The sequence below is a fragment of the Tachyglossus aculeatus genome, chromosome 6 (assembly GCF_015852505.1).
Source record: "Tachyglossus aculeatus isolate mTacAcu1 chromosome 6, mTacAcu1.pri, whole genome shotgun sequence".
NCBI classification, from domain to species: domain Eukaryota; kingdom Metazoa; phylum Chordata; class Mammalia; order Monotremata; family Tachyglossidae; genus Tachyglossus; species Tachyglossus aculeatus.
Window position 1 is genome coordinate 47,868,006 of NC_052071.1, and position 12,133 is coordinate 47,880,138.

General features: G+C 54.2%; 1 protein-coding gene across 3 annotated transcripts; it reads right to left on the minus strand.

Annotated features, from left to right (window-relative positions):
- Positions 1-528: 528 nt before the first annotated feature.
- On the minus strand, positions 529-9,101 carry PRRG3 (proline rich and Gla domain 3). 3 transcript variants are annotated; one of them, XM_038748124.1, is made up of 5 exons: positions 9,062-9,101; positions 5,566-5,856; positions 4,090-4,128; positions 2,894-3,054; positions 529-2,128 (listed from the first exon to the last, which is right to left on the minus strand). In XM_038748124.1, exons 3-5 carry the CDS (start codon positions 4,094-4,096, stop codon positions 1,619-1,621), a joined length of 678 nt encoding a protein of 225 aa, XP_038604052.1. In that variant the 5' UTR covers positions 4,097-4,128; positions 5,566-5,856; positions 9,062-9,101; the 3' UTR covers positions 529-1,618. The 3 variants fall into 3 exon arrangements, with proteins under 3 accessions (XP_038604052.1, XP_038604051.1, XP_038604053.1); XM_038748123.1 differs by lacking the exon at positions 9,062-9,101 and adding an exon at positions 7,160-7,232; XM_038748125.1 differs by lacking the exon at positions 9,062-9,101 and adding an exon at positions 7,143-7,218.
- Between the last annotated feature and the right edge of the window lie 3,032 nt (positions 9,102-12,133).

The following is a 12,133-nucleotide window of genomic DNA, read 5'->3' on the forward strand; positions in this document are numbered from 1 at the left end:
GTCACAATTTCCCAGTTGCTCGAATCCCAGTGGGCATTCAAGAAATACTACTCCTACTAGTGAAGCTCCTCCCTCTCTGAGGCTCCCTCCTCCGCCCACCTACCTGCCCAAGCCGTGGTTGAGAACTAAACTCCTTCACGATAGCGAGGCTTCCAAGAGCACAGAGTCCTTTTCCAACCTCTTCTAATTCAACGTTACCGCAAAAGGATGGATATCCGCCTCATTTTCCGCGTGGGGAAACTGAGGCCCAAAGCAATGGATTGGCCCAAACTAGGGGCTGAGCCAGAACTGGCCCCCAAGCCTCCGGACCCCAAAGCCAGCTCTCCTGCAGTTGTATAGGTCTAGAGGGCATGGGCAGTGCCCACCTCCAGGAGCAAAACACCATTCAGCCCTGCTCTACTCTTCACAATAAAATGTTTCCACGTAGGGTGGCAAGAGTTAGTTGTAGGAGAAGGCAAAGGAGGGTGAGAGAGAGCGAGAGAGCACCAATGGACACAAGGGAGATACAAAAAAAGACACACCAGGAAGAAAGATACAAACTGTCTTGTACACTGGAGTCAACTGAATGGGGCAGTCCCCTCCCCTTCTGTGCACAGCTGTTGTGCTGAGATTAGGAGCTCCTGGAGGATGGAAAGAGTTTCAAACACACACAAATACACACACAGTTGCGACAGGCAAGAACACATAGTAGTGAACCCCCAAAATCACTCCCCTCCCCCAGCTCCTTCCCTTCCTTCCCACAAACCTCACCAGCGCCAGACTGGAGTAATGAAAACTTTGGCACCACCTCCCTCGCAGGCACTGAGGCTTGTGGATAATGTCAGAAGGGCCTACTTGTCTTAGCTCTTTGAAAAGTCTGGGGAACGCCGGCCCTGGTCCTGAACTGTGTCGGTCTGGTATCAGCTTTGGGTCGGGGGTGGCTAGTAGTAGCTGTGTGAGGCCAGGGAAGGCCCTGCTGGCAGTGATGCTGTTACCACACGATTGTTCTCGAGGGATTGCCGCTCACCCCTGAACCGCTCTCCCCTAACGCTGCTGTCCTCCACAGCGGAGGCCGATGGACGTTCCGCACAACGACCCTTGCCCGGGGAAGTTGTGGCACTTAGAAGAAGAGGACCCACTTCTCTCCCTAGCCCCCCGATGGAAACGGCACGTTCGCCTACCCCTTGGTGCCAGTTGGGACCTCTCCCCTCCAGACGGCCTACGGGCACCATCCCTTACAGTGCGGCCTCCCACTTCCATCCCACTTCCTCCTCCTCTGGCAGAAGCAACTCAGCCCTGGGTAGGCCCTCTTCTCTTGAGGGTGGGCTAGGCCCTGGGGAGGGGTGCCGGGGGCTTGGGGTCCCCGAATGGGCGGAGGCCCTGAAGCGAGCCAGGCCCCCATGGCCAGCCACTCAGCTACCCACCAGGACTGAGGGAGGGGGCAGGTCCGGTGGTGGCCGGCCGGACTCTCTGGTCAACATTGCGGCCCCCTCCTCCCCTGCCCGACCAAGATAGAGCCCGGCCCTCATGAGTGGGTTTTGGCGACGAGGCGGGTAAGGCTGTTCTGTGGTGGCACCAGCTTGCTGGACCGAGAAGAAGGGGACACCCACAGGGATTTCAGAGCGCGAGGCCGGCCCCGTTACTTGTCCGAAGCGGAGCGGTCCGCCACTATCTCCTCGTACTTGGGAGGAGGGTCACTGTAGGAGACGCTGGTCTCCTCGCTGCTGCTCTCCGGGTGGCCGGTCACCTCCTCGTAGGATGGGGGAGGGGTGGCACTGGACAGTCTGGACAGCACCGAGGTCGAGTGCTCGGGGACACAGAGGGTGCTGTCTGGGGCTGCCCCGGCCCCCCCGCCCCGGCCCTCCCCCGAGGCCCGGCCGCCAGCCTCCCCCTGGCTGTGGGCCGGCTCCCGGTACACCATGACGCGGGGGAGGCTGCGCCCCGGGCGACTGGCGAGGTACCGGTTCTGGGCGTAGGACGGGCGGTGGCGGGTGGCCTTCTGCAGCTGGCACCTCCAGATGATGAACAGAGCAATGACAATCAGCAGTGCCACCCCGAGGAGAGGCACCACCACGTACATGGCATCCGAGCCTTGCCCGGGGTCCCTGACGGAGTAGACTGCGTTTGGGTACACTTTCCAGAACTCCATCTGAAATCCAAACACAAAAGCCATTCACAGCCTGGGGGGACAACGGCGGATGGGAGGAGCAGGAGAGACAGCAATAGGAATGAAGGAGGAGGAGGAGGAGGAGGAGGAAGGGGAGCAGGAAAAGAGGAGTCTCGCAAACCTACCCTCATTGTGCCCTTGTGGAAAGACTATGATCTAGTAGACAGGGGACCTAGGTTCTAATCTCAGCTCTGTCACTAGGGCAAATTGTTTAACTTCTCTGGACTTCAGTTTTCTCATCAGCAAAATGGGCATTCAACACCTGTTCTCCCCCTGGCTTAGACTGTGAGCACTATGTGGTACAGGGACTGTGTCCAATCTGATTATCTTGTACCTATCCCAGCATTTACCTTGGCATATAGTAAGCGCTTAACAATTGCCACAATCATTATTACGCCTCCCTGCCTGACCTCCCCAGCCGCTATCTGGCCCATTTAGTAGCCCCAGAATTGGAAGTGGCTCTCAGAGCCTTTCAGATTTCCTCTAAAGGCCCATGGGAGCAACTCCCACCTTCTTCCCCATTCTACATCTGATGAATCAGAGGAGCCAGGGCCCAAGTGACTCCTGGGAGAGACTGCTGGCAAGGAAGCCAAATCTTCCCAAGACGGAACTGAAATTCACAGTCTCCAGGAGTGAGGCCAGTCATCGCCCCCCATCCCCATCACCTGATGCCAAACTGGCGCTCCCCGCTGCCCCTACCCTGGGACTCTAGGCCCCACCATCCCTCCCATCCAAGGTGGTACGTGCCGTTTGCTCTTTGTCCTCAAACACCTCGTTGACCTCCTCATAGCTGCAGATCTCCTCAATGCACTCCCTCTCGATGGTCCCCTGCCGGAACTCTTCCAAAAACCCATTGGCTCGAGGGAAGCGTCTCAGAACCGAATGAGCATTCTGGGCCTCTAGGAAAACTGCAAGGGAAAAGAGCCAAGATGGAACCAGACGAGGTTCGGGACACGGGGCCCTCGAATTCCAATGTTGGCACCGGAGTGGAAACCTCATGGCCTGCATATTAGATTAACTGGGGAAATGACAGTGGCCACCAAACCAAACCAGGGGAGCAGCGTGGACTATTGAAAAGAGCACAGGACCGGGAGTCAGAGGACCCGGGTTCTAACCCCATGGAAAGCAGCATGGCGTAGTGGATACAGCACAGGTCTGAGAGTCAAAAGATTCTAACCCCAGCTCCACCACTTGTCTTCTTTGTGTTCTAGGGAAAATCACTTCACTTCTCTGCCTCAGTTACCTCATCTGTAAAATGGGGGTTGAGACTGTGAGCCCCATGTGGGACAGGAACTATGTCCAACCTGACTTTCTTGTATCCACCCCAGAGATTAGTACAGTGTCTGGCACACAGTAAGTGCTTAACAAATACTACAGTTATTATCACCATTATTACCCTAGCTCTGTCACTGACCTGCTGGGTGACCTTGGGCAAGTCACTTCTCTTTTCTGTGCCTCAGTTCCCCCATCTTGAAAGTTGGGGACTCAATACCTTTTCCCCCTCCTACTGAGACTGTGAGTCCCATGTGGGACAGAACGATGCCCGACCTGATTATCTTGTAACTCCCCTGCACCTGTACTGTGCTTGGCACATAGTAAGAACTTAAAAAATATCACTATGCACTGTTAGCCCAGTACTCCTGGCTGCGTCATTCATAATTATAATAATAATTGTATTTGTTAAGTGCTTACTATGTGCCAAACACTGTTCTAAGCGATGGCGTAGACACAAGGTTATCAGGTTGTCCCACGTGGGGCACACAGTCTTAATCCCCATTTTACAGATGAGAGAACTGAGGCACAGAGAAGTAGAGTGACTTGCCCAAAGTCACACAGCTGACAGTGGTGGAGCCGGGAATAGAGCCCACGACCTCTGACTCCCAAGCCCGGGCTCTTTCCACTAAGCCACACTGCTCCTCAGGCCCAAATCAAAAACTACTCACTTGCCATGTTGCCTCACTGAGGTATGGCTCCTTGCCTACCTGTGGAAGAAGAAAGGAGCATTGAGTGGTGATGAGCGTTGTTTCTTCAGCACTCCTGGCTCCCACCTCACCTCCCATCCCGATCCAGGGAAATTGCTCCTGTGCCGTCCCTGCCAGTCCAGGAAATCGTGATCTCATTAATATCCCTCACAGGTCTGTTCAACCAATGAGCATTGTCTCCTCGGGCCAACTCTTCTTCCCTTGAGCCATTCTGAATTTTCTTCCTCTGGTCCCAGCTGGCACTGCATCTCTCTCTGGAGGCTCCCTGGCCCTAGATAGGCCCCAAAATCCCCTCCCCGACACGGGGTGCTCAGGATTTAGGTGCCGGCTATGTTGGGATGATGGCCTTCAGTACTGTGTGACCTGAGCATCCAGCCTTACTTGGCCCAGTTACCTGGCAGCGTGGCCTAATGGAAAGAGCACAGACCTCGGAGTCAGAAGGACCTGGGTTGTAATCCCAGCTCCGTCACCTGTTTGCTGTGTGACTTCCATTACCTCAACTACAAAATGGGGATTAAAACGTCGAGGTCCATGTGGAACATGAATTGTGTCCAACCTGATTAGCTCGCATCTACCCCAGCACTTGACACACAGTAAGTGCTTAACAAATACAATAATAAAAAAAACTTTCACTGCTTCTGACTCAATAACTTCCCCTCCCAACAGCATACCTCAGTCAGTGCCCTCCAACAAAGCTGGTAGCCCATGGCACTTTCCCTAACAGATGCCCTCTGTTAGAACAATGATCTTCAAAAGTGCTCTGGACTCATCGAGTGCCATACAAATACACAGCCTGAGTGACAGAAGTCACCCACAGAAGGCACCCCCAGGCCAGGGCAAGCCTACTCTAATCTCTTCTCCACCCTCACACTTCAGAGTCAAATTCCTCTTCACAATCCAACCAAGCCCTCCCTTAGCCAATAACAGATCCTGGGAGACGCTGCCTGGGTGTGGGTTGGGTGTTGGAAGTAAAGAGTCTGAGTTAAAATGCTCCTTTGGAAACATGTCAACACAGCAGGATAGGGATTTTAAGAGGGATAGCAGCTTAGTTTTCGTGCATCTTTTAAAACCAGTCTTTTGCCACTATTTTGGGGTGGGGAGGTGCTAGCAGAAGACACGAAGAACAAAATATTAATAGGAAATTAAAGCCAGCCAAAGTGAGAGTCTACACAGGCTCACTATCCCTTCTGATGTGAGCTGGGTTACAAAATCAACTCTGCTTCCTCCCCTCCCTATCTTCTTTGCTCTGCACGCTAGCCAAACCAAGCTTCCCGCCCTGTTTCACTCCACAATTCCCACCCAGCCTGCGTGACACAGATCATCTACATCTGTTAGTAAAACCTCCAAGATGTTGCTCAAAAACCCCCAACTGCTAAAAATAAAATTCTCTGGTGCTGGAATTTCCCTAGTGTTTGGCTGCAGCAAATGAATACCTACCGATCAGAGCAAGAGGACTTGGAACCATGAATGGGACGCTCAAGGGGAGCAGATGTGAGCTTGTGTCCAGGGCTGGAGAGGAGGTCGGACTGATTTCAATCCAAACAGCGACGGTGTCTGAACGTTCATGAGAGGAGAAAATGGAACCGTCCTCCGGCACTGTTTCCCAGCCCAGATTCAGCAGTTCCTCAGAGCCGGCAGAGCCGACATGAAGCAGCAGCAACAAATGTGTGGGGAAGGGCTTTGGTGATGAGATGCGTGACGGCACGATGATGCCGGAAGAAGCAAGTTCTAGGAATGTTTGAAAAGAAGGGTTAAGGGTAAAGTTTGTGGACGACAGTGCAATACGTAACCATCATTTACCGATGAGTATATGGGACGTGTTACTATTTTCATAGCTGTTACCCGTCTCCTTTGAAATTCATTGAACCCAACTTTGTGTGCACACACACACTCACATATTCATCTCTGCCAGGAGCTACCAGTTCATTCTTCTAAGACAAACCAGAAAACCCCAGCAAGTCTCAACATCCACCCCATTAATGATCTCCACCTCCCCCTGCCTCCCAAAACTTAGTGTTTTCCTCCACTATAAATACTCCATTAATAGGGGGTTGCCATGGCAACAATGAAGAGGCGTGAGGGTTATAGGGAAGGAAATGCTGCTGCAGTCAGACATACATATGTCTTAAGGAGACCTCGTGAACTCTGTCTCTCTGGGGACGGTGACAGAGGCCAGAGGCAGCTGAAAACATTTTTCAGTACGGTTAAATCCCTGCAGACAGGGAATAAAGGCAGACACCAGCCCACGCTGGAGATCTTAAACTCCCCGAGGAAGGATCTTCTGAAACTCGAACGGGAGGATGTTCTACAACAAGTTGATACGCCTCACGGCATCTGGGGTCACAGGATGGAGCCCCGGTGTGGCTTCACAAAAATCAGAGCAATATTTTCCCTTTGACTACTTAGAACAGAAATACTATGAAAGAAATCCCTTGCTCCCCAAGCCTCATGAGTCATGAACCCACCCAGTGACGCTGCAGCTCCAAAATAATTGGGAAACATCAGTTCTGGGGAATCTATTCTCTCCCCGCTGGACATCCCTGAAACTGCATTTCCTCTTCCCACTCAACACCCCCTCGTCGAAACCTCCTCCGGTTCCATGCAGATGCCCAGGCAAAGCTCCACAGACCATGGCCCTTTCACTGGTCAATCTGCCTTCATTTTTTTTCCCTATTACCAAACCTCGTTTTCAATTTCCTTAATTCCTCTAAGACCGGCCTTTTCATTTTCCATACCACTTTTTCATCCAACCCTTCAACCTCCTCTCCGACAGAATCCAGTTTCCAAGTGCCTCCGACTCTTCCTTCATTACCACGTTCATCCTCTTGCCTTTTGCATCCCATCTATCCCAGTCCCCACGTTCCTGTCCCCTAAGCCCCAAGCCCCTTCCCCTTAACCCACCTCGACCTTTCCACCCCTCCTCCCTCGAGTTTGCTGCTTCTTTCCTAAATCGCTCCCAACCATCCACTCCTCGGCCCCGTTTTCCCCCACGGTGCCCCCCAAACCCATCCCACCTGTGTCTCCCACTCACATGGAGTAGTGGAGAGAGTACCAGCCCAGAAGTCAGAAGGTCATGGGTTCTAATCTCTGCTCCAAGGCTCGCCTGCTTTGTGGCCTTGGGCAAGTAAGTCACTTCACTTCTCTGTTACCTCATCTGTAAAATGGGGATTAAGACCCTAAGCCCCATGCAGGACAGGGACTGTGTCCAACCCGATTTCTTCGTTTCCGCCCCAGTGCCTTGTACAGTGTCTGGCACATTGTAAGCACTTAACAAAAACCACAATCATCATTATTGTGGTAATTATAATCACAATATCATTACAACTGTGATATCATTATTATCACAGTTATCATTATTATTACTATTATTATTCTGGGGCCCAGTCCCCCCAAGTTTCCCCCAGGCCGCAGTCCACCCACTGTCCCCCTCCCTAAGGTACCTGCCCTATCCACCCGCTACCTCCCAGCCGCTTCCCCGTTGGCAGGATCCAACCTTTCCCCATCTCATCCCCATCTCATCCCCACCCCAAGCTGGACCCCCATCATCCTCCCCATCCCAGGCTGGACCTCCATCCTCCTCCCCATCCTGGGCTGGACCCCCATCCTCCTCCCCATCCCGGGCTGGACCCCCAGCCTCCCCTCCCCACCTCCAGCCTCCTCCCCATCCCAGGCCGGACCTCCATCCTCCTCCCCAACCGGGGCTGGACCCCCATCCTCCTCCCCATCCCGGGCTGGACCCCCAGCCTCCCCTCCCGACCCCCAGCCTCCTCCCCGTCCCAGGCTAGACCCCATCCTCCTCCCCATCCCGGGGTGGACCTCCATCCTCCTCCCCATCCCGGGCTAGACCCCATCCTCCTCCCCATCCCGGGCTGGACCCCCATCCTCCTCCCCATCCCGGGCTGGACCCCCAGCCTCCTCCCCATCCCGGGCTGGACCCCCATCCTCCTCCCCATCCCGGGCTGGACCCCCAGCCTCCCCTCCCCACCTCCAGCCTCCTCCCCATCCCAGGCCGGACCTCCATCCTCCTCCCCAACCGGGGCTGGACCCCCATCCTCCTCCCCATCCCGGGCTGGACCCCCAGCCTCCCCTCCCGACCCCCAGCCTCCTCCCCGTCCCAGGCTAGACCCCATCCTCCTCCCCATCCCGGGGTGGACCTCCATCCTCCTCCCCATCCCGGGCTAGACCCCATCCTCCTCCCCATCCCGGGCTGGACCCCCATCCTCCTCCCCATCCCGGGCTGGACCCCCAGCCTCCTCCCCATCCCGGGCTGGACCCCCATCCTCCTCCCCATCCCGGGCTGGACCCCCCAGCCTCCCCTCCCCACCTCCAGCCTCCTCCCCATCCCAGGCTGGACCTCCATCCTCCTCCCCAACCTGGGCTGGACCCCCATCCTCCTCCCCATCCCAGGCTGGACCCCCAGCCTCCCCTCCCCACCTCCAGCCTCCTCCCCATCCCAGGCCGGACCTCCATCCTCCTCCCCAACCCGGGCTGGACCCCCATCCTCCTCCCCATCCCGGGCTGGACCCCCAGCCTCCCCTCCCCACTTCCAGCCTCCTCCCCATCCCAGGCTGGACCCCCATCCTCCTCCCCATCCCAGGCTGGACCTCCATCCTCCTCCCCAACCTGGGCTGGACCTCCATCCTCCTCCCCATCCCGGGCTGGACCCCCAGCCTCCCCTGCCCACCTCCAGCCTCCTCCCCGTCCCAGGCCGGACCTCCATCCTCCTCCCCATCCCGGGCTGGACCCCCAGCCCCCTCTCCCCGCCCCCCCGGTGAGCCGGCCCCTCCCCGGCCTCCGGTGAGCCGGGGGTCCGGGCTGGTGCCCTCCCTCCTCCCTCCTCCGGGCTGGTGTCCCGGGGGCCCGCCCTGCCCGCGGGGTGGGGGCGGTGGGGGGCAGCTCCTCCCTGCCGGAGCCCCGAGCCGCTCTCCGTTACCTGTTCATCGTCCTCCCTCCGATCCTCCCTCCGATCCTCCCTCCTGTCCTCCCTCCCTCCCTCCGGCCCGCAGCCCCGCAGCCCCGGCGGGACGAGGGCCGTGGGACCAGGGAGGATGGAGGACGGGGAAGGGAGGAGGGAGGAGGGAGGAGGCAGGAGGGAGGAGGGAGGGGCCGAGCGCTCAGCCCCGCCCCTCCGCCGTCATTCATTCATTCAACCGCATTTATTGAGCGCTTACTGTGTGCAAAGCACTGCACTAAGCGCTTGGGAAGTCCAAGTCGGCAACATCTAGAGACGGTCCCTACCCAACAGCGGGCTCACAGTCGAGAAGGGGGAGACAGGCCAATTGTCAGCTGTGTGACCCTGGGCAAGTCCTCCCCCCGCCTTACCTCCTTCCCCTCCCCACAGCACCTGTATATATGTATATATGTTTGTACGGATTAATTACCCTATTTATTTATTTTATTTGTACATATTTATTCCATTTATTTTATTTTGTTAATATGTTTGGTTTCGTTCTCTGTCTCCCCCTTCTAGACTGGGAGCCCACTGTTGGGTAGGGACCGTCTCTATATGTTGCCAACTTGGACTTCCCAAGCGCTTAGTACAGTGCTCTGCACACAGTAAGCGCTTAATAAATACGATTGAATGAATGAATGAACTTAACTTCTCTCTGCCTCAGTTACCTCATCTGTCAAATGGGGATGAAGGCTGTGAGCCCCCCGTGGGACAACCCATCACCTTGTAACCTCCCCAGCGCTTAGGACAGTGCTTTGCCCACATAGTAAGCGCTTAATAAATGCCATCATTATTAAATCAAAGCATATTAACAAAATAAAATAAATAGAATAGTAAATATGTACAAGTAGAATAAATAGAGAAATAAATCTGTACAAACATATATGCAAGGTGCTGTGGGGAGGGGAAGGAGGTAGGACAGGGGGTGGGGAGGGGGAGAGGAATGGGGGAACCATCCGCTGCTCTTCGTCCATCAGTAATAATAATAATAATGATGACAGCATTTATTAAACGCTTACTATGTACAAAGCACCGTTCTAAGGGCTGGGGTGATTACAAGGTGATTAGGTTGTCCCATGGGGGCTTCACAGTCTTAATCCCTATTTTATAGATGAGGTAACTGAGGCACAGAGAAGTTCAGTGACTTGCCCAAAGTCACACAGCTGACAGTTGGTGGAGCCGGGATTTGAACCCATGACCTCTGACTCCAAAGCCCGGGCTCTTTCAGAGGGTAGGGGGGCAGGGAGGGGGCGGGGCTGCGGGGCGCCACACTGTGCTGACCCCTGAGTTCTCGGGAGGCCCGCCCCCCGCCCCGGACCCTGTCGGGGATCCCTGCTCGGTGGGGACAGGGTGACTCTCTACCCCTTCTAATAATAATAATGATAATGATGGCATTTGTTAAGCGCTTACTATGTGCAAAGCACTGTTCTAAGCGCTGGGGAGGATACAAGGTGATCAGATGGTCCCACGTGGGGCTCACAATCTTCATCCCCATTTGACAGATGAGATCACTGAGGCCCAGAGAAGTAGAGAAGCAGCGTGGCTCAGTGGAAAAAGCATGAGCTTGGGAGCCAGAGGTCATGGGTCATGGGTTCTAATCCCGACTCTGCCACTTGTCAGCTGTGTGACTTTGGGCAAGTCACTTAACTTCTCTGTGCCTCAGTTACCTCATCTGTGACATGGGGATGAAGACGGTGAGCCCCACATGGGACAACTTGATCAACCTGTATCCCCGCCCCCCCAAGCGCCTAGAACAGTGCTTCGCCCTTAGTAAGCGCTTAACAAATACCATCATTGTTCTTATTATTAACTTGCCCAAAGTCACACAGCTGACAGTTGACGGAGCTGGGATTTGAACCCATGACCTCGGACTCCCAAACCCGTGTCCACTAAGTCATGCTGCTTCTCTACGGGATTCATCTGCCGGTCCCAAAGCGTGCTGAATGCAGCCCCTTGGAATCCCACTTTGCACCCCTGAAGCTCTCTCCCGGCGCCCGTTAGGATGGAGGAGAAACTTCCAGTTGGGAAGAGCTTATTGATGTAGGTCCTCGGGGCCCAGTGGACTGGGAGCCAAGACACCTGGGTTCTTAGCCCAGCTTCGCTGCTTGCCTGCTGTGCTACCTTGGTCGACTCACTTAACTTCTCTGTGCCTCAGTTTTCTCAACTGGAAAATTCATTCATTAAATCAATCGGAAAATTCATTCATTAAATCAATCGTATTTATTGAGTGCTTGCTATGTGCAGAGTATGGCACCAAGCACTTGGAAAGTACAATTCAGCAGTATAGAAAGACAGTCCCTGCCCACATCTGGCTTGCAGTCTAGAAGGGGGTGAGACAGACATCAAAACAAGTAAACAGGCATTAATATAAATAAACAGAATTATAGATATATACATATATCCCAGTGCTTAGAACAGTGCTTTGCACATAGTAAGCGCTTAACAAATACCATCATTATTACATATACATTTATACTGGGGATGAAGTACCCCTTAGACTGTGAGACCCATATGGGACAGGAACTGTGTCTGATCTGATTTTTTTTTGTACCTACCACAATGCTTGAGACAGAGTAACAAGTATCATCGTCATTGAGAAGCAGCATCGCTCGGTGGAAAGAGCTTGGGTTTAGGAGTCAGTGGTCGTGGGTTCTAATCCCGGCTCTGCCACTTGTCAGCTGCGTGACTTTGAGCAAGTCATTTCACTTCTCAGTGCCTCAGTTACCTCGTCTGTCAAATGGGGATTGAGACTGTGAGCCCCACGTGGGACAACCCAATCACCTTGTATCCCCCCCCAGCGCTTAGAACAGTGCTTCGCACATAGTAAGTGCTTAATATCATTATTATTATTATTATCATTATTACTCCATGTCCTTTCCTCCCTCAATGGAGGGGCTATTAGGGAGGGGCCTGTCCTTCCTTCCGTGAATGGAGTGATAGTGACATTACCCTAGCCCCTTTTTGGAGACTGCTTCTCTGCTCTTTTAAACTTTGGTTTCTGAAACCTTGATTATCATGCAGATGACCTTTTAAATCCTTTCCATTCTTAGCTAT

Bases quoted from the DNA above. Each gene is read 5' to 3' on its own strand.
- PRRG3 (XM_038748124.1), bottom strand. The intron at 2,129-2,893 runs GCACGTACCACC...TTTGGATTTCAG, and splicing joins TTGAGGACAAAGAGCAAACG to ATGGAGTTCTGGAAAGTGTA.